Source organism: Wolffia australiana, chromosome 16, assembly GCF_029677425.1.
Source record: "Wolffia australiana isolate 7733 chromosome 16, ASM2967742v1".
Taxonomy (NCBI): Eukaryota; Viridiplantae; Streptophyta; class Magnoliopsida; order Alismatales; family Araceae; genus Wolffia; species Wolffia australiana.
The window spans coordinates 727,734-749,847 of NC_135850.1; the positions used below are offsets into that span (position 1 = coordinate 727,734).

General features: G+C 48.7%; 1 protein-coding gene across 3 annotated transcripts in view; it reads left to right on the top strand.

Moving 5' to 3' along the window:
• The first annotated feature begins 1,240 nt into the window (after nucleotides 1–1,240).
• LOC144713599 (nuclear pore complex protein) overlaps nucleotides 1,241–22,114 on the top strand; it is a 40,930-nt gene continuing 20,056 nt past the window's right edge. Inside the window, exons 1-9 of one of the 3 annotated variants that reach the window (XM_078588228.1) lie at nucleotides 1,241–1,437; nucleotides 1,598–1,965; nucleotides 2,663–2,732; nucleotides 9,454–9,567; nucleotides 11,184–11,217; nucleotides 11,307–11,432; nucleotides 19,624–19,782; nucleotides 20,153–20,245; nucleotides 21,008–21,175. In XM_078588228.1, the coding sequence (XP_078444354.1) occupies nucleotides 1,355–1,437; nucleotides 1,598–1,965; nucleotides 2,663–2,732; nucleotides 9,454–9,567; nucleotides 11,184–11,217; nucleotides 11,307–11,432; nucleotides 19,624–19,782; nucleotides 20,153–20,245; nucleotides 21,008–21,175 (1,215 nt within the window). In that variant the 5' untranslated portion in view covers nucleotides 1,241–1,354. Of the gene's footprint in view, nucleotides 1,438–1,597; nucleotides 1,966–2,662; nucleotides 2,733–9,453; nucleotides 9,568–11,183; nucleotides 11,218–11,306; nucleotides 11,433–19,623; nucleotides 19,783–20,152; nucleotides 20,246–21,007; nucleotides 21,176–22,114 lie in introns of those variants that run through there. The other 2 variants (XM_078588229.1, XM_078588230.1) reach the window with 2 other exon arrangements.

The window sequence follows — 22,114 nt, forward strand, 5'->3', positions numbered from 1 at the left end:
CTACGACCTTACAAATTTAGACAAATTATAAATAAGCCCTCCAACAGAAGTAAAGCCATGAGTAATCATTTAGATCATTTAAAAAAAAACAGAAAGTTATATTTCGCCTTTAAGAGTTCATCTCCTTATGATAATTTTTTAACAAACAAAAAAAATACGAAATAAATTACACAAAAATTAGGAAATGTCACGGCATCATAAAAACACAATGAAGGCAAAATTACTCAATTTAGTTCAATACAAACTGCAAATGTATCCATTTTGAGCTAAATATATGTGTAAACTGGGTCATTTTATGTCATAAATTTGCATGTTATCACACTGCACTATTTTCCCTAATTGTGGTTCAGAGGACTAGTGGGCCCCCTCGCAATGCTCGCTTTACATAACTTTTCGTGTGTTGTTGCGGTGCAGTGCGAATTTCGCACATCGCACTGCACAGCATATTCGCATACCCCACCGCACATCGTACACGGGTCTGTGCGGTGCGGTTATGTGTGCACGCCGCAGCCCCGCCCCTCCCCAGGCAGCCCGCGCCCCCTCCCCGCCGCTGCCCCGCCCTCCTCCCCCGGCCTCCTGTGCCCCCTCCCAGCCGCAGCCCCACCCCTCCCCCGGCCCGCTTCCTTCCCGCCGGCTGGGAGGGGGCGCAGGCAGCAGGGAGGAAGCGGGCGGCTGGGAGAGGGGCTGGGCTGCGGCTGGGAGGGGGCGCGGGAGGCGGGGGGAGGAGGGCGGGGCGGCGGCGGGGAGGGGGCGCGGGGAGGGGGCGGTGGCGGGAAGGGGGTGGCGCGGCGGGATGGGGCATGGGAGGCGGGGGGAGGAGGGCGGGGCGGCGGCAGGGAGGGGGCGTCTGTGGCCGGGGGAGGGGGTGGGGGGCGCGGCGGCGGGGAGGGGGCACGGGCGGCCGGGGGAGGAGAGTGGGGCGGCGGCGTGGAGGGGGCGCGGGCGGCTGGGGGAGGGCCGGGGCGGCGGCTGGGAGGGGGCGCAGGTGGCGGGGAGGGGGATCTCTCACTCTCTCTCTTCTCTCTCACACTCTCTCTTCTCTCTCACTCTTTTGTCAGCCAATCAGAGGCCAGAAGGGTACATGTATTCCTATTATAGTAGTAGAGATTCTGCATCATCTATCCAATTTTTTATCCGGCATCCGTCATCCGGCCTCCATCTTAAAACCCATTGGACCATAGCTCTCGGCCCAGTTAATCCTATATTGGGTACAACGGTGCTTTCGGCCCACTCGGAGAAATCCAAGATCGATTGATCATAGTTACCGTTGCTCATGCTAGGGTTTAAGCAGAGTGGAAGCCCCAAAATTTGTTTTTTGATCGGGCGCGAGGTTGTCCTCTGTTGGATCTAGAACATGGATGAAGATCGCGCGAGTTCTTCTCCCGAGTACTTTGACCCGCGGGATCTGAGCGGAAGGGAGCAGTACCGTCGTTATAGGTAGCGTTGATTCGTCGTTCGTATAAAATTTTTTCTTAATTTTGCCGACTCTTTTCGTTCGTAGACATATACAATTTTATTAACCAGAGTGCTGTAGATCGTAGATTTTCCGGTTTTAAGCTTTTGAAATGGCATTGCTGTTTTTCTCGTATGCGAACAGGAAAAGACTATCGTCTTCGCCATCTTCATTGCTACGGTTGAAATCTGGCTCAAAATTTAGCGATACGTGGCTCCTATACGATGATAATAGCATTCTAAGACGGCCCAATGCCGCGTTATTTCTGGAGGAAATCAAGCACGAGGCTCTAAATGATGAGCCTGACGTCTTTGAAGGTGAATTCAGAGCGCCAGATTCATCGAAGAGAAGAAATTCCGGCGATGCTCGTGTATCTCCCAGCCATGTCTCTGAATCTGCATACCCTGGCCCGCCTCTCGGGTCCATTAAGCAAGAAGATGATGGCTCAGTCGACACAGGAGAGGATGCAACGTTCTCTATGTTTGCCTCCCTCCTTGATTCTGCGCTTCAAGGTTAGAGAAGAAGTCGTGCCTTACTCCGAAATCGGTGCTTTTCTATGATGCCTCATTTCTTAATCCTTAGTTTATACTGCGGTGCGGTACCATGAGATTGAGCTTTGGCTGACATGAGATTTTTACTTTGAAAAATGTTAAAACTTTCAGGGACACACTCTCGTTCTGACCACAAAACAGTTATATCCACATTGACTGGGCAATAGTTATTCTTCTAGCCACCGCATCTCTCTGCCATTGTACACTCTGTTTTGGAATTTATTAAAAGATTAAGTGGTCTAGAATTTCAGAAATTTGAATACTTCTTAGGGATCTGTGATCAACTCTTTCGATCTGAAATCAAGTTTGTGAAGCTTGGGACCCGTTCCAGTTTTCTGAAGCTCGAATATCTCATCGTTCTTTCTTATGTTCAGAGTGACATTTCTTCTTTCCTTTGAATGATTTCCTTTCAAAGATGATGGTATCTTTCAAACTATTTAGAGATGCTTACCCACATGGTAGTTTGCCTGCTATGCATTCAAAAGACATTTGCGAATACTATTGTGGATTGATTTTCCTGTTGATTATGAATCTCTGTTACTAAAGTTGACTTTAACTTTCTTTTGCAAAGGAATCATGATTTATTGATTGGTCAAACGCTGATGATACCGCATTTCGAGGTTCTAACATGGTTATTATCATCATCTTTGATTTGCAGGATTGCTGCCTTTCGCTGATCTGATCTTGCGTTTCAAGAGCACATGCGGAGATGTCTTTGAGTCTATAAGGTTGGTCATGCTTCGTCATCATTGGTTTGACTCTTTGCTTCTCTCCATGGGTGCCGATTGTTGGATCTCTAAGATTGATTCTTTTCCCAAGTCATTGTTGTTCATTTAGTGGGCGAAGTTCATGTGATATCTGTTCTTGGTATTAATATTTGTTCTCATTCCCTCTTCAGCTGTCATTTCTTGCCTCATTTTATGCTCTCACCATTTAGTACTTTGTTATAAACAGCGTATTGGAGCAAAAGAAATGATTTATGGCCCAATTCTCTTGTTCTGGTTGCTTAAAACGATTCCGTCCTTTTTGGATGAACTCTTTTACTCTATGATCTATAAACCCTCATTTCGGGTCTTTATTTATGGTATCGTCTACTCTTTGTCCACACATGAATTCAGTGAAGTCGATTTGTGAAACCCTAGAAGGGTTGAGGGAGAGGAGAAGAAGGATGATCGATGAAGGAAGACTAACAGAATGACATTGGGACCCAAAGGGTTACATGGAGGGTATTTATACCCTAGGAGAGTAAGTAGGAGAGAGAGAGTGATAATAATAATAAGTCCACACTAACACCCCCCCGCAAGCGAAGTATGGATGTCGTCCATGCCGAGCTTGGACACTGCACGTTGAAGGAGAGGCCGGGACAGTCCCTTGGTGAGGACATCCGCGGCTTGATCGGCGGAAGCAACAAAGTCGAGGTCGAAGATCCCTTCGTCCATACGCTCCTTGAAAAAGTAGCGGTTGCGCTCCATGTGCTTGATCTTTCCCTGCTGGCCAGGGTTCTTGGCCAACGCAATCGCCGACTTGTTGTCGCAGTAGAAGTGGATCGGGCCGGAATACTCCACACGAAGGTCATGGAGAATCCCGTAAATCCACTGGCCCTCAGAGGCCCCATCGGCGAGTGCTCGGTACTCGGCTTCGGCACTAGAGCGGGACACCTTGTCCTGCTTGCTGCTCTTCCACGTGACTAGACTGCCAAACAGAAACGTGCAGTACCCGGTAGTGGAACGATAATCCACAATCGATCCAGCAAAGTCAGCGTCGGTGTACACCTTCACTGTCCGATCCGTGCTGCAAGGAAATAACAACCCCTTGCCGGGGCAGCCTTTGAGGTACGCAAGTACCCGATATGCTGCCTGGCGGTGGATCTCGCGTGGTGAGTGCATGAACTGGCTGAGGAGGTTGACGGCGAAGCTGATGTCGGGTCGGGTGTGCGTCAAATAGAGGAGCTTCCCCACCAGCTGCTGATACTGGAAGGAATTCACCGGTGGTGAGTCCTCCCCCGTGCCCAACTTCACGTTGGGGTCAATGGGAGTACTCACTGGCGCACACTCCGTCATGCCCGCCAGGGCCAGCAAGTCAACGGCATATTTCTGCTGAGACACGAAAATGCCCCGTGGGGCGTATGCCACCTCAAGGCCGAGGAAGTAGCGGAGAGGCCCAAGGGCCTTGATCTCGAACTCCTTGGCCAAGGCAACACCAAGGCGACCAGCCTCTGCAGAATCTGAGCCGGTGATAAGAATGTCGTCAACATAGACCGCCAGGATGGAGACACCAGCGGGAGTATGGCGGAAGAAGAGAGAAGCGTCGCCGTTGCTCTGGGTGTAGCCCTCGGCCTTCATCACAGAAGAAAAGCGGCCGAACCACATCCGCGGGGACTGCTTCAGTCCATAGAGGGACTTCCGCAGTCGGCAGACGGTGCCAGGAGGGCCGAGGGCATATCCCGGAGGCTGCTGCATGTACACTTCTTCCGTCAAGTCGCCATGAAGGAAGGCGTTCTTCACGTCGAACTGCCGGATGACCCAGTGAAGATGAGCGGCCACTGCCAAGAGGAGACGGACGGTGTCCATCTTCGCCACCGAGAAAACGCCTCAAGTAGTCCACGCCAGAAGACTGAGTGAACCTCGGGCCACAAGACGCGACTTGTAGCGCCGAGGGTGCCATCGCACGGTGCTTCTTGGTGTGGACCCACTTGCAATCCACCGCCCTCTTGCCCGGAGGGAGGGGAACGAGATCCCAAGTGTGGTTCTTGAGCAGGGACTGCATCTCCTCGTCCATCGCCGCTTTCCAATGAGGAGAAGCAATAGCATCGGCTAGGCGGCGTGGGATAGGATCCGACTCGATGCGAGTGAGAAACAGCCGGTAGGGAGTACTCAGCCGGTCGAAGGAGACGAAGTGGGACAAGGGATACCGCGGCGTGCGGGTGCACTCGCGGACCCCTTTCCGGAGGGGGATAGGCCAACCCCACTGTTCGTCATCATCGGGAGGGGGCTGGGAGGACTCGCCCGACGGAGGAGCGGAAGCATACGTGGGAAAGAGGACCCCTCTCCGGGAGAGAGCGAGCTCACCGGGAGGAAGGAGAAGCAGCCGCAGATGGAGTGATGGAGGGTGTCTCCCCGAGAGGTGTGGATGACGACACACCGGGGAAAGAGGGAGACACGGGTGGAGGCAATGCGGGCGGTAGTGGCAGAACTGCCAAAGGGGTGGAGGAAGGTGGCAAGGCTGCCGGAAGGGGCAATGGGGTAGTGGAGGAGAGCTCCGAAGACCCCTCATGAGACGACGCCACTGGAGCCGGAGGTAGGTCAAGTGGAGGTGGAACATGAGTGGATGGTGAGGGAGCAGTGGGCTCCGCAACGGGAAAGGGCTCCAAGTGGGGAGCTACAGGAACCTCATCCAACGGGAGGCGGGAAGAGGTGTCACCGAAGTAGGGCTCATGTTCGGCAAAGGTGACGTTTGCCGAGATGAAATACCTGCGAGACGGCGGATGATAACACCGGTAGCCTTTCTGGAGGGAGGCATAACCCACGAACACGCACCGGAGGGCACGAGCGTCGAGCTTCGTGCGAGTGGGGGAGGTGTCGTGCACATAGGCGGTGCAGCCGAAGACCTGAGGAAGGAGGCCGGTCCGAAGAGGAACACCAGGAAATGCTGCGGTCAGCCGATCGATGGGACTCTGAAACCCAAGGACATCGAAGGGAATGCGGTTGACGAGTTGGGTACCCGTTAACACCGCGTCGCCCCAATATGGCCATGGCACGTGAGAGTTCACCAATAGAGTTCTTGCCGTCGAGGTGACATAGCCGATGCGACGTTCGGCCATGCCGTTCTGCTCCGGTGTCGCCACGCACGAGGATTCGTGAAGAATTCCCCGTTCGGCAAAGAAGGAGGTGAGATTGGCATTGATGAAGTCACGGGCGTTGTCCGACCGGAAGCGCTGGATGCCGCGTCCAAATTGGGTCTGGACCAAGGTGCAGAAATGCCGGACCGAGGCCGAAACTTCAGACTTCGCAGCCAACAGATACGTCCATGTGTAGCGGGTAGACTCGTCAACAAGGATCAGAAAATATCGATGGCCTTTCAGACTTGCCTGCGGGGCCGGTCCCCAAACATCACTATGAACGCGAAACAACGGCGTCGAGGTGTGGGACGTAGATGGAGAAAACGTAGACCGGCGATGCTTGGCCAACTGACAAGCTTCGCAAACCACTGTCTGAAGATCTAGTCCAGTACACAACGAAGGAAAGAGTCGCTTCAAAGTAGAAAAGGGAGGATGGCCCAGGCGCTGGTGGGCCAAGTGAAGTCGGGCACGACGCTGCTCATCAACCGGACGGAGGCCACGAAGTACCAAGAAGCACTGCGAGCGACCCCCATCATCCAACAGCAGCAGCCCGTTCTCCCGTCTAATGGCTGTAGTCCGCCCCCCCTTGTCAGAAAGGAACATGCCGTCAGGTTGGAGATGGAATGAACAGAAGACATCATCAACCAGACGCTGTGGTGACATGAGGATAGCTCGCAGGTCGGGGACATGAAGGACGTTGCGGACAACACCGAGGCCATCTACATAGACTGCCCCGATACCAGCCACGCGAAGACGCCCGCCACCGGCCGTGAGAACTGTACGACGCCCACTGTGCTTCGAGGATACAAACCGGTCATTGAACGGGTCATGTGGTCGGTAGCCCCGAATCAAGTACCCAGGTTGTATCCGACGATAGGTGAGTGAAGTGCCGTATGACCACAGTACCACTGATCAGACACCGGAGAGGAGAACGCACCGAAACCACCAAAGTGAGCGGAGGACTGGGACTGCATAGCGGCCAGCTGTTCCCGAAGAAGAGCCATGTCGGCCTGAAGCTGATCCATGGGAGACGGGGAGGTACTGCTGGCAGGAGCGGACGAGGTGGCGGCGACCATCGCCGAGTCGGCTGCCTTCTTCTTCTCTTGATCTAGCTTGCGACGCCGGCAGAAACGACTGCGGTGACCGGGCTTGTTGCAGTAGTTGCACACCACTGCAGAGGCCGGCGGGTCGGAAGTAGAGGCGGAGGAGGAAGTAGACTGCCGAGTGAGAAGAGCCGTCGAATCAGGAGAAGGCTCGGCAGAGGAACCCTGCAGCTGGAAGTGGCTCTCCTCCTCCTGGAGTTCCTTGACGAGATCATCAATCGACGGGAGGCCTTCGCGTCGGTGGAGTGCTCGACGACGAATGTCATCGTATTCCTTGTTGAGGCCGTTCAGGAATCCCAGGAGCCGGAGACGAAATGTGTTTTGATAGGACACGCAGGTCGGGTCGTCAGTCGGCAGGTAATAGTCGACCTCTTCCCACAGCTTCTTGTGGGCCAATGTGTAGTCCGAAATGGACAATTGTCCTTGACGGAGGCTGTTGGCTCGCTGAACGAGGCTGAAGAGACGCCAGTTGTCGCCATCACGACCACAATAGGCGGCGGCCTGGTCCCAAAATCCCTTCACAGTAGTCTGATGCGGGAACCGGTCACGGAATTCGGGAGCGAGGGTGTGAATGTACAGCCAGCCCATGATGAAGTTCTCTTCGGCTTCCCAGGCAGCGAAGTGCGGATGGGTCGGCGTGAGCGGTGCGGCAATGCAGTGTTTAAACAGTTGGCGGGCCTTGAGAGTTGTTTCGATGAAACGGCGCCAGGAGAGGATGTTCGGGCCGCGGAGGAGTGTCGACTCCGGGACCATCGGAAGGGGATGAACCACTTTGTGAGACAGCGGCTCCTGCTGAAAGTCAACGTCCGAAAAATCAGTCGTCGACGTCGTTGGCGACGGGGGTACTCGCGGCCCCTCCGTGGTGGAGTTGCCGGAGACGGGAGGAGTGTCGTCCGCGTCTGCCATGACAGAGTTGGCTGCTCGGTGGCTGGAGTGCGGACTGGCTGCTCGTGCGGCCGGTCTGCGTGCTGGCGGCGCGGGCGGCTGGTCTGCAGGCTAGCTGCTTGGCGGCTGGCGTGCGGGCTGGCTGCTCGGGCGGCTGGGCCGCGTGCGGGCTGCGCGAGCGGCTGGTCCGCGGGCTAGCTGCTCGGTGGCTGGCGTGCGGGCTGGCTGCTCGTGCGGCTGGTCCGTGGGCTGGCTGCGCAGGCGGCTGGTCCGCGGGCTAGCTGCTCGGCGGCTGGCATGCGGGCTGGCTGCTCGTGCGGCTGGTCCGCGCGCTGGCTGTGCGGGCGGCTGGTCTGCAGGCTGGCTGCTCGGCGGCTGGCGTGCGGGCTGGCTGCTCGGGCGGCTAGTCCGTGGGCTGGCTGCGCAGGCGGCTGGTCCGCGGGCTAGCTGCTCGACGGCTGGCGTGCGGGCTGGCTGCTCGTGCGGCTGGTCCGCGCGCTGGCTGTGCGGGCGGCGGGTCCGCAGGCTGGCTGCTCGGCGGCTGGCGTGCAGGCCGGCTGTTCGTGCAGCAGGTCCGCGGGCTGGCTGCGCGGGCGGCTGGTCCGCGGGCTGTTTGCGCGGCGGCTGGCGTGCGGGCTGGCTGCTCGTGCGACTAGTCCGCGTGCTGGCTGCGCGCGCGGCTGGTCCGCGGGCTGTTGCTCGTGCAGCGGGTCCGTGGACTGGTTGTGCAGCGGCTGGCGGTCGTCGGCAGAAAGCTTCGTCGGAGAACCAGCAGTCGATCAAAATTGCAGTTAGGGTTTCCCCTTCCTGCAGGATCGAACAGATCCTTGGTTCACCGGAGTTCTGCCGGAACTAGGGCGATGTCAAACCCTAGTATCAGATGCCCAAGGGCTCTGATACCATGTGAAACCCTAGAAGGGTTGAGGGAGAGGAGAAGAAGGATGATCGATGAAGGAAGACTAACAGAATGACATTGGGACCCAAAGGGTTACATGGAGGGTATTTATACCCTAGGAGAGTAAGTAGGAGAGAGAGAGTGATAATAATAATAAGTCCACACTAACACGATTAATTTATTTAAGTTTTTTCCTTCTTTGAATGATGAACATAGTTATGCTCTAACTGACAAGAAGCCATTTCCTATTTCCATTTCCTGACTTTCAGCGGTTGTCGTCTATCACATTACATTTTTGACCTTTTCATTTCTTCTGAATTTTAGTATCCTCTCGTTTGATTTTTAAGCTTGCTCTTTTGCAAGATTGACAAACCTAATTACTGAATCGGACATTTCATTTTCATATTTTTCTTTTTTGAGTTTATCTGTTACAATAAGGACACTATCTAATGATGCATCTTTATTTTCCATGTATCTGGTGTTGCCAGTATAACCTTTGTGGTTGTAGCTAAGATTGTAAAAGTTTGTGTTCCCATGATTTGCTGACTCCTTTACCCTCTGTAATGAGGAGATATTGTTTCGATCCTTCCAATTGACGATTTTTTTAGCAGTATATATTTTTAACATTTTCTCTTGATGGTTCTCTTATGTCTTTAGCAATGTATCGTATTTTTCATTTTTTTATATGGCGATGTTTAGTATTTCGGTTTAACTACGTTTATTTCTAGATATGGAGGCATTGGGAGGCATCGAGCTGTGGAGAATAAGTTGATGCAGCAAAAAGCAAGACTCCTACTTGATGAGGCAGCCACTTGGTCACTTCTTTGGTATCTGTTCGGGAAAGGAAATCTATCTGTCCTCTTAATAAAGAAATTTCATAGATTCCTTGCAAATTTGCGTTGACATTTGGTGCAATGCTTCTTTTTTTAGGCATTATTTCCTGATAGTGAACTAAGCTGTTGTGGGTGGGAATTGAATGAGCTGTTCATTCATCTAGTGGAAAAAAATCAAGGATACATCGTCATGAGAGAGAAATAGAAATGAAATGAGGCCCATACACTGGGTGGCATGAGACCATAGTCTTAGAGACCTTCTCAAGCTGGAGCTGATCCTGAAACTTTTCTCGGATTAAATGGCAATTGTCGCAGTATGCTTGGGTTGCCACACGGTTCTCCTCTGATCCGATAAAAAAACTGAGAATACTTACGAATTAACCAAACTTCAGGATAAGTGAGAGGTGCTTTCGAAATAACAATTTGTCCAACTATTAACAATTCAAGTTCAGTAATCTCTGAGAACAGTAAGAGAGGGAAAGAGTAAGAGATTGAGATAATGAAGGTTGCTGTGAAAAGACCAAATCAGTAAGGTCTCCACAGTGAGTCCGCAGAATCAGCCTCCTCCATTGTTAGATATGGACTATCCCCCCTTCCCCCCTCGGAATCTCCAATTTGAAAGAAGTATTCCCCATTCTTGCAGGTATATCCCTCTTATTTATAGACTCACCAAATCCAATGTTAGTACAGGTCCTGCACGTGCCCCTTCATGCCAGTCTTCTCTTGTAGCTTGGTAGACTCGCATCAGTTTATTCATGAAATATAGGATTGGTAGAAGTGTGAATTGCTGACTGATTGTTACGTTGAAGTGCCATCTGTTGTGATGGCAAGAACTCCAGTTCAAAAGAAAAGTGATGGATCCACAGGAGTTTGCATGCAGCCTATGCCATAATGGAATATTCAGATTTGTACTTGATTGTGAAATTACTGGTTTTTTCAAAGCAATAAGACTGGCTGGCTACATGGGATGGCCTAGCCAGCATAAGAAAAACTATGCACATCTGAATCCTATACTGCTGCGCTCTGGGCATTATGCAGTGCCGGTTGGTGTAGCGCACGATGTGGAGAGTTCGGTCTCTGTTTGGTTTAGAGGCAGGAGAACATAGGGTGTGGGAACCCCTTGGGTCATGGGTGTATTTATAATTTTCTATCAATTTCCTATAGAGAGGATCGCCAATCTCAGGTGACCTTCTTCCTTTTTTTTCAAAAAAGAAGAATATGAGGGTCTATGGAGGCTGATGTTCGATTTTTAAGCCAAGAGTTGACTGGTCCACCAAATCACTGCAGAATTTTGGGATTTGAACTTGGACTGTGCTTCGAAGGAATGGTAGTGAAAGGATAGTCAGTTGAGGAATCTGTTTCTTATTGACTCTGATCTCCTAATCTGTTTTGTCTCCTAGTTACGATAGATCACCTAATCTGTTTACTATAAGCTGCTGAGGCGCGTACTTTGCAATTAAAAAGTAGAACTTTATTGTCCATTATTCTCTGCGTTGCTGCACTTGTAGTGTCCATGTTAGTTATCTAGTTTAATTCGATTTCTTAATATAAATTGTTTCCGTGGGATTTCAAACTGCTCTGGTGTTTCGTGCTTTGTATGCTGAGATATTTACTTCTATTTCTGCAGGGAATGATGACATTCCTGTGGATTTGATTCTGGTAATTTTTTGTCATGCATTGATAGACTTTCCGTGTGTTAATAAATTCATCTAGAGTTTCCTTACTTTTATGTCATTTTTGTGGAACAGTCTCCTTCCACTTCTCATCAAGAAGCTTGCCAGTATGTTGTCAATGACATGACTGCTCAACTTTGTCTTCGGATTGTTCAGTGGCTGGAAGGGCTAACGTCAGAAACCCTTGACCTAGAAAAGAAGGTTTTGAAAAGTTTTTAGTGCCAACTTTTCTTTTATTCTTTTTTGGCTGAGTGTGGCATGTGTGATTTTATTTTTTCGTGTTTCCATTATCAGTTATTTTCGATACCCATGGGTTGATATAAATTGGAACTGTTATTGAACCTTCAATTATCAGATTGCATGGTGTTTTTCCTTTTGTGCATTCACTGTATGAACGTCGGTAAGAATGTTGTTTATTATTTGTTAATGTCCAATCATCGTGTTATGTATTTTTGGCTACTAAGGTTGTCATATCTGGGACACTTGGTATTCTTATATCTCGATCAAGGTTCACCATGATCTTCCTTAATGGAGCATGGTAGTGGTGTGATACAATCCCCGACACTTGGATCATATCATGGTTGCACCGGTAGTGCAATGGTGAGACTGCAGCAGTGCGATTACAATTTCTACAATGTCGGCAGGGTGGCCCAAGATGAACTTAGGGCAGATGGTAAAGAAGGCTTGGATTGTCTGATTACATGACCTACTCTGCTTCTCGTAGGTCTTCATCGCTGTGGCAGAGGAGGCAATGGATGGCTCTGATACTATTGATAAGAACCTGGAGTTCGTACCATGAGACAAAGCTAGAGAGTAGAGAAATTGGCTGTAAAATTGCCCAGAGCAGAGAGGAGAGAGCCTGGCAGAATGTACCTCGTCTGAGAGAGATATGTGGTAGGATGTTCTTTGCAAGGGGGAAAAGCAACTTCACTTCGTTAATTTCTTGTCTTCTCTCCCAAGAGGGGGGCTACAACTGTGTGAACGGAAACACCTTAAAACATCATGAAGAGAAAATATTGAGAGGGTGAACTGATGAAAATACCGCTAGATGCGATGGGGATTGTATCAAAGTTGTAGTGCAAATGTTAGAAAACCAGGATATCGAGATTTTCATATGGAACCTGAGCACCGATCTTGCTCAATCCTCCATACTCTGCATTGACTCCGCTTTAGCTTTTCTAGATCCTGTTTATCATTTAGCGTAGATAATACTGTTTGTTGTAATACCTCAATATTGAGACCAAGCTGCTTCTACAATTTCGTTCGCCATGATAAGCAATAACTGTTTAGTGGCACTTGATTGAGTATATGTATGCGGAAAAAAGGTTGACTTTAGTCCAAATTTATTTCTAGTCTAAGGTTGTTCTAGTTGCATCCAACGATCAACTTCATGGGTATCCGTGGAAAAAAATGTTGAATGGTGTTGACCTACTATGAATTGATGGTAGTAGGATGACAGTAGTTAAAGCATCTCATCTCAATATATCCTTTCTGGACGGGTCCACATTGCGAGACTTGTTGAGAGTATCTGTTAATATATTGCACCCTACTGTTTTAGGGGGTTTTATGTAATGCCTCTATCTCTCTATATAAGGCAGATAGAGTGAAGGAAAGATGAACGATTCTACTTATTTTCTAGGTTTATTCACTTGCTCCCAGGGCAGTGGGCTCCTCCCATTGACCTTCCTCCTCTCACTCCTCCAATAAATCAAAGTGTGGCTGTTTCAGAGTCAGGTTCGAGGAAGAGCAAGGAGAAGAGAAAAATAGAATGAGCTGCACACCGCTACCAGAGTGTTGGTACACCGCAGCAGAGGGTGGGTGCACTGCCAGAAGGAGGAAGCACACTGCCTTAGAAAGAGCTGATCTACTGCCACAGAAGCACCAGGGAGACCTATGGCCCAGCCCAGCAGAGATTTGACACAATGCCCATATGTGGGTATTAGCGACTGGTGTGTGCAGGGCGTGCTCAACAAATGTTCAGCCAGATGTGCCCAAGGGCGAATTGCAACAACATTGGCGACCACCAGAGAAGCACAGGCAAAGCGCCAGAAACAGGAGTGTGGTAGCAGCAGAGGCTCATCCATGTCTACTATATGTAGAATATAATGATTGAGCCCACTGTGGCAATAGAGGTGTGCCTCTAAAAGGCTGCACATCAGATTTTCAACAGAATGCAGGTATGGTGTTGAGTAGCAGAAAATCGTGTGCATGGCAACTGTTAAATGAAATGCAAAGCACTGTGAGCCAGTGGAGATGGGCCGTGCAAAGGTGGGCACACATCAAGTGTTCAAGAAATGCTTAAATACACTGCAGCTTGCACAGATACTGCACAGTAGCACAAGCAGACTGGAAATGTGGGCGTATACCTGGTGTTTGACGAAATACATGGGCTCCATGGCCAATACTAGTGCTTCTCACTGTGGACAACAAGTCCAAAGGAATACCATTAATTCGTCATCATTAATTGGTGGCCAAGAGGAATTGTCCAGGGCGCAATCGCTACTCATGATGAGATGGTGATGCAAACTTCGAGGTGGTGTTCAAGCCAGTTGCGGGTGATTGCTATGTTTTGGGACCAAGGGCTGTAACGAAGACACCAAGCTGGTAGCTTTGCTGATGCATTTGATGCGTTAGATTGTAGCACCAATCAGACGAATCTCAACTCCGTTGCCCTGAGGCTGGCTTTTTTTTCCTGGGTGCTGAATCTCACTCTGTGGGACTCCTGGGTGCTGAACTGAGCTGTCCCTGGTGGGTTTGGCTGCTATGTTTTGATCGGCTAGCCCCATGTTCTTGATGTAACATGACGGACGCCGGGATCGAACAACTCATGTTACACCACAGGGATGGTGAGGGGAATCATGTAATGTTGGAAAGCTGACTAATGTGGACGTCATGCAGCGGCCGCGTGGCATGGCTGCAGACGGCTGGCAGCCGCAGCGGCGATGGCAGGGCACTGCGGCGGCAGGTGGCTGGCAGCCGCGGCGGCGATGGCAGGGCATGATGGCGGTGGCAGACAGCTGGCGGCTGCAGCGGCGATGGCAGGACACGACGGCCACGGCGACACGCAGCTGGCGGTCGCGGGTGGCTGAAGTGGCTGCGTGCTGCTGCGGCGGTTGCTGCGATGGCCGCGGGCGCCTCCGGTGGCCGCTGACGGCTGCTGCGGAGGCCTGGGTGGCCTGGGCAGATGCGGGCGGCCTGGGGCAGCCTGGGCGGCCGCGAGTGGCCTGGGCAGCCTATGCGGCCGCGGGCAGCCTGGGCGGCCTTGGTGGCCGCGAGCGGCCTGGGGCGGCCGTTGGCTGCCTGGCGGCGGTGGCCAGACTTGGGCGGCCGCTGGCGGCCTGAGTGGTCGCTGGCAGCGCTGGGCGGTTGCTGGCGGCGCTGGGCGGTCGCTGGCGGCGCTGGGCGGTTGCTGACGGCGCTGGGCGGTCGCTGGCGGTGCTGGGCAGCCTCAGGAGCATCGGCCGGAGCTCCGGCAAAAGTGGCCGCGGCGGCGGTTTCTGGTGAACTCTAGGGTTTCTTTTTCTCTCTCTCTCTCTCTCTTGCAGTGTCATTTTCGTAAATATGGTGAAAATAAAAAATCAAGAAAAACACCAAAAAAAGGAAAAATCACTAAAAATCACATTTTCTTCAATCTTTCTTCTCTTCTCTCTTTCTATGGGCCGGGGGCTCCACTCTTTTATAGGTGCAAATATGGGCCTCCCCTTAAAAATAAAGGGGAGAAGGCCCAATTAAGAATAATTGGGGCCCCCTAGTAGGAGAGGATACTTGATACCTTGGGTACATTGACCATTCACTGTCGTCTTCCTCTATTGTAGCCGTTTATCCAGAGATTCTTTTGGTTCTCCCTCTGTGCTGCCGGTATCTTCCTCTCCTTCATCTACTGCATCCATGAGGGTCTGATTTGTTGTTAGTTATGATTTGTCATGTTTGATGCTTGGGGTGCCCTCGGTTGAGGCCTGTAGATCATCATATTGGAGTTTGGGAACTTGTTCAGATGTAGTTGGTTGATTGTCCAGAGGAATAATATATGAGAGACTCCTAGTTGTGTCCTGGGTTTCTGGCTCTGGTAGATGTCTCTTCACCTGCTCTTCTTTGAGTTTTGAAGAAGTTATATTCAGATTGAATTGTGATGTCAGCTGATATAAAGGCGTTTTCCAATTCAGAGTGAAAGCACTTACATCTCTGTTGGGTGTGTGAGTAATCCATAAAGGCACATCTCACAGCTGTGTTTTTAAATTTATCTCCTAGATTGTTCAGCCAAACATCGTGGGTATCAAATCGGTCTTCAACTAAATATGAGAATATAATTTCGTCATCAGATCAACTGGATTTTCATAGTCCAATGATTTAAAGGTCGTTGGTTAATTATATTTACGGCTTTCAGGACTGCTGCCCCAGAAACTCTCAGGCAATTCATTATTTAGAAGTAATGAATGAGCTGTAGTGGTCAGATGACCCTTCTCTTCTCTGCTACCCCATTTTTCTGTGTGGTACACGGGAAGATTCATGTATCACACTCTCTTTGTCAAGGAAAGTACTTGGCATTATTCAAGCGCAGCCTTTTCATGGAGATACCAAATTGATTTTTTTCCAGGCAAAAGAAATTCTCAACTACTCTAGCTACATCGGACTTGGACTTTAATAGGTAAAACCTGTGTCAGTTGTGTACAATCAAGATTACATATAATAGACCACTTGACTCCTATCACAGTGAAAGTGAATGATCCCCCACACTTCAGAGTCAAGAAGCACGAATGGACTTGTACTCCGTGCATGCCTCGCTGTGAAAGACACCTTTTTAATTTGAGAACTTTGTCATGTATCGCATCTTACTTGAGAGAAGTCCTTAATTGTCAAAGACATTGGAAACATGAGTTTCAATAATTCAAAGATGGGTGTCCAGGATGCTAGTGCATCAGCTTGATTTGCTCTACTTATCCGTTCCACTCCTGTTCTTTAATGGGAAGGACGGATGTGCGATCACCACCGGCGAAGTCATTTACGCACACCTGCCCGTTCTCATCCTTAAAAGATGAAGACCTCAGGTTCTTTGCCTTATTGTACATGAAACACCCATCAGGAGTCATAGTGAAAGTCAAATTCAAATCTTTGACAAGCTTCTGGGGTGATATAAGCTGTACTTGTGGCCTGGAACAAGGAGAACATGTTGAATGCGATCCAAGTTAGCGATCTTAACAACACCTATGCCGGTGATCATAAAATTCCTCTGCCTGCAGTAATAACTGGAATATCCCTTTATAATGAGTATTATTATGAAAATTTGAATGGTGGGAAGTCATATGATATGTTGCACCTGTATCAGGAATGCATTTTTGATGAAATATGACAATTTTAAGAAGTGGACTTGAGATTATAAAGTTCTTTTTTCAATCTTTAATCTTTGATGAGTATGGTTTTGCCACTTCGCCTAGTTCTTTTACAGGTCCTGGTTCAACTGCTTTAGCATTTGCTGCATGAGCTTATGCTGGTCTGAAACTTTGGGTGCAAGATCCAGGAAGTGTCCTTTTTGTTTTTTTTTTGAAAAGTGATTTAAGGTGGTCGCCCGACAAAGCGGTAACCACCCGGAGTTACATGTGGAGATAGTTAAAACTCTCCTCACCACCTGGCCAGCCCCTCTCTTTACTGATTACCCCTCTAGCGAACCAGCATGCCATGAGGCCTCCGACCTTATGGGCTAGACCTTCCTTGGATACCTTGTCCCCCCTAAATACCACCTCATTTCGGTGTAGCCTTATTGCCCAGAGCACTGTCAACGCTCGATCACCCATTTCCCCCTCCTAGGGCCCCCTTGCCTTATGAACTCCCAAAAAACCTCCTCTGACGTCACATGCGGCGCCAAGTGCACTTGGGTAGCCCAGATTGAACGGGCGACTGGGCACTCAAAGAATAGATGGTTGCAGTCTTTGTCCCCATTTGTGCATAGAGTGCACGTCGCAGAGGTATTAGGATACATCCTCCGACTGAAGACGTGTGTCACCAGCCTCTTGCGTTGTAGGAGCCAACCAAGGATCTTAACCTTTAATGGAATCTTGAGGCGCCAGATGGCCCGACATGCCTGGATTGTTGATTGATCCTCCGTTTCCTGGCATAGCTTTGTGTAGGCCTTCCGAACAGAAAAGGGAGTGTCTGTCCAAGTCCATCCATCTTAGTAGCCATGTCTTGGCCGGTACTGAGACAAAGCTTGTTGCATGCCTAAGAAATCTGCCACCCATTGATCTGAGAGAGCACCGTCTACCGTTGGATTCCATATGTTGTCCCAACATTCTGCCACTGTGGCATCGGGGCATCTGGCCAGCGCATAGAGCGGAGGAAATGCCTCCTTCAAAGGGATGTCTGAAGACCATGGGTCTCTCCAGAAGTGAAACAGGGAGCCATCGCCAAGTCGGGCAGTGAAAAAGTCTCTAACTTGGGGCAAAATCTGTCTAAGGCTCTGCCAGATAGGCGACATTCCTCTGCCTGGGGCTGCTTTCTCCTCCCAGTTTAAACTCCGACCATAGCTGTCGCCCAAAATTTAGATGGCTAGGTCTTCTCGAGGGTGCATAAGCCGTGTCACCTGCTTTGTTAGTAGTGCTGTGTTCATGCGTTTTGGGTGGAGAACACCTAGGCCTCCTCTGACGTTACTTTGTTGTCATTTTTGTGGTTTCTCTTCTTACAATATGAGCACTGTAAATTAGACTTATACTTACTCCCTTGCCATCTGTCATCTTAGACATCTTCCCCTGTCTTCCCTCTGATTCTTGGCTCTTGCACCTTCACGTCCTTCAGATGCACCCAACTGTTGTTTTGCTTTGGCCAAAAATCCCACCTCAGCTTTGTCTTTATTATTTCTTAGGGCTAATTTAAGTTGATTTTCTTCATCCAGTACAATTCGGATGGCCACCTCAAGGTCGGGAACACACTCAGGAATGAGGATTTCGCTTTGTAATTTCTTCCAAAAAAAGAATTGGACATTGTAATTTGTCATAATCTTTGTTCAATCCAATCAAGAACATGAACAGGTGGTCTTGTAACATTGCCCACTGCTCCTTGAGATTTTAAATCAGCCTGAAACGAGTAATCGCCAACCAAAGAGTTTGGAGTTCCTCCACATATTCTGCAACAGTTATCTGCCTGCATGTGTGGTACAAAAATTCTCCATGTGCCTCTTTCTCATGTTGCTTTTCTGGGGATGATCCCAAACCTTTTTTGTGCTCTTCAGACATAGGTACTTCCTGAACCAATCACCAGCCACACTTTCCAGCAACCTTTGACGATCATTAGTGTCGTTCTGCTTCCAGGCTTTGTATTTTGGATTACTTGGATCCACATCCTTCGTTTGGTGGTCATCCACTCTGCTCCCCTCGAGGAACATCTCAACATATGCCCTCAACATCTCAACATCTCAAGCATTCTGCCTCATATGACATAGATTAAAGCCATTAAATTTGACCAACTTTGGGTGTGACAGGGCAGATAATCTGGTTACAGTTCTCTCTCCTGGTTTCATTGGCCTGAACAAGGACTCCCTGGCCTGTCTCCTCCACCAATGCCGTGTCGTGAATCAACTTCAAGGATCTGCCTTCTTGGGCTCGGTCGTCGGTGCTCTGTCAAGGTGTAGACAGATCAAACTCGCTTTAGGTTTCTAAGTCTCCTTTGAAGTCCAGAAGTCAGCGTTGAGGTTCAAGGTCAACCTCAATGACAATAAACGAAGGAACGTCTTCCGTCAGGTCAGATGTCCCTTCACCGCAATACTGGACCCATCGTTGCTGTAAATGGCGATAGCAGAAAGTTGGGATGGCCTGGCTGGATGACTTGCAGTATACCCGACAATCTGATACCATGTCAGCCCTTCTCCAGCTGGCAGCGGATTGGGCAGTGGTCACATGAACTAGGGTTTTCACAGGAGGCAGAATGCTTCTTTCAAAACAGTTGGCCCAGATTTATGTGGTTACAGTGTGAATCCTAAATGAAAAAGGAATGAAATAAAATGACCACAATATGTATAATAATGATTGAAACATGTGAAGGGGTTCTCTGGCTGACGAAAACAGTCAAGTAAAAATATACTGGCTTCATCTGGATAATATGATTAAAAATTATATCGGCCAAGAGGCTGACTCTTTCTTGGGTTCCGTGATCACAAAATGGGCCATCTGGGATGTGAACCTTTTGTAGTATGAGTATCAGGACAACCTTGAAATAGAGGTGCTGGTTTTGATCATTTATCACGTGTTGATGGTTCTGTCTAAAGGAAATAAAGTACTCTATATAAACCAGAGACTATGATCAGTTTGTTCTACAGTTTTTATTTTCTTCGGTTAATATGTATTTTTCCTTCGTGAGCAGAATTCTCTGTTTGAGGTTATGAGCAGGTGCTTCTGGTTCATTACAGGTAAAGGGATCTCATGTTGGGTCTTATCTACCTAGCTCTGGTGTGTGGCATCACACACAGCAGTATCTGAGGAGAAAGAATCATGGCCAAACTATAGTTCAACACCTGGACTTTGATGCTCCTACCCGTGAAGCTGGACAGTTACACTTAGACGACAGAGTATGTCATTCTTTTTGCTATGATCGGATCAATCTGGAACTAATTGTGGTCTTTTATGATCTGGATATTGCATTATGTTCTTTCGAATTAGAAAAGAATTGCAGTATTAGTCTGATGTTGCATGGATTTGTTAAGTCAGTAGACTCAGCTTGCCATCTCTGTATGACGATGGTGTCTCAGTTTCTTAATGGGGATATTTCCGTCATACTTTGTGAAAAAATGTTTCCTTGAAACTTGGTGCGATGTCGTGTTTCATCCTGGAATCACTTTTTCTTAGGTCTTTATGATGCACAATTCAACCTCAATTTCGTTATTTCTTCCAGACCGATATTTTTTCTTCAACTAATTAACTCTTATTCTTTTTTGTTAGAAACAAGAAGAATCTCTCTTAGAGGACGTGTGGATTTTGCTGAGAGCAGGTAGAGTGCCGGAGGCTTGCGACCTCTGTAGATCTGCGGGCCAGGTAATTTTTAAATTTATTCTATAACAGATTCTGTGTTATAACGAAGGAAACTGACTATATTTTGATACGATCCGCGATCTATGCTCGTATCGGAGGGGAGTAGCGGCTAGGGAAGGTAGATGTTCCTGGGGTAGAGAGGTGAAACGGGAAGGATCCAAGAGGAGGCCCAGCAGAGGGGGTAGGGATCGGCCGAGGACGAGCCGCCTGAAGATGCGGTGAGGTAGAGACGATCACAAGGGACGGGGATCGTTGAGAGGAAGGAAGGACCTAGACTTGGAGAGGGAAGACAAGAGAACTTACTTCATACTTCTTGGCTGCCCTCCTAAAGGGTGGGCATCCCTATTTAAAGGTAATACGTAAAAGCCAAATGACTGAAATGCCCCTTTGGGCTAACATGATGAACCTCCCTCGAGGTAGGTTGAGGATCCTACCAAGGATCCTATCATATTTTTTCTTATTTTTATGATTTGTTTTAAATCAGAAGGGAAGATCATCGAAGATTGGTGATCCTCCCAATGTGAATAATATGTAGAATTCAGAAATACCTTCTTATTTTTATTTTAATAATTCTTATTTTGATAATCACCATTAACTGAATATTTGCAACAAAACATTGAGCTTAAGGGATAATATGCCAATAGGATTAGAAATCCCTTAATTTTGGACTGAAGGTTCCTTTAACAAACCTGCTTTAAAGCAATCCATGTGTGATGTGCTTATAAGGCGTCTAAATCTCAATCGTAAACTTTTTCTGCTTTGTAGGCTTGGCGTGCTGCAACTTTATGCCCTTTTGGCGGAGTAGAACTGGCGCCTTCAGTTGAAGCTCTCCAAAAGAATGGTAAGTCTAGAGTTTTGCAGGCCATTGAACTTGAAAGCGACATAGGACGTCAATGGCGGCTTTGGAAGTGGGCTTCCTACTGTGCCTCTGAGGTAATGATTGACAACATGACATCACTACGTACCCAATTTTTTCTAGCTAGGTTATTGTCATCTGTCTAAGAATGAAATAACCCTTATTTCATCACTTTACAATGATGGACCGAACCCCTATTTATAGGGTTCGGGAATACAAGAGATTACATGATAGTTCTAGAAATAGAACCTTCTAGAAGATTAGAGAAAGAGAAAAAGAGAGAAATAATTCTATTGGCTGACACCCCCCCTCAGACTGGTGCATGAAGGCTCTGAATGCCCAGTTTGTTGCTGAGCCGACGCAACGTTACTCCAGTGACTCCTTTGGTTAGCATATCCGCCCTTTGTTCCGTTGATGGCACATAATCCAAGCTTATAACTTTCTTATCTATCTTTTTCCTGATAAAATGTCGATTAATTCCTAGATGCTTTGTTCTGTCATGGTGCACTGGATTTAGGCATATAGCAATAGCAGATCTGCTGTCACTCTTCATCTTGGCCGGCCCTGGAGTCGGAAAGCCAATTTCTATCAATAAATTCTTTAACCATATTGCTTCACAAATCCCCTTCAATAGAGATCTGAACTCTGCTTCAGTACTTGATAGGGCCACATCCGATTGCTTCTTGCTTTTCCACGTCACTAGATTCCCACCAAGGAATGAGCAGTATGCTGATGTTGAACTTCTGTCGACCATCGATCCTCCAAAGTCTGCATCAGTAAATACCTCGAGTTTGAGTCCACCATGCCTTTTGAAGAACAGTCCGTGTCCTGGGGTGCCTTTTAGATATGCCAATACTCTATGTGCTGCCTGCCAATGAGATTGTCTAGGATCCTTCATAAATTGACTGAGAAGTCCAACTACGTAAGCAATGTCCGGTCGGGTGTGATTCAGGAATATCAGCTTCCCTATCAGTCTTCGATATCGTTCCTTGTCAACTGGTGGGTCCCCTTCATCA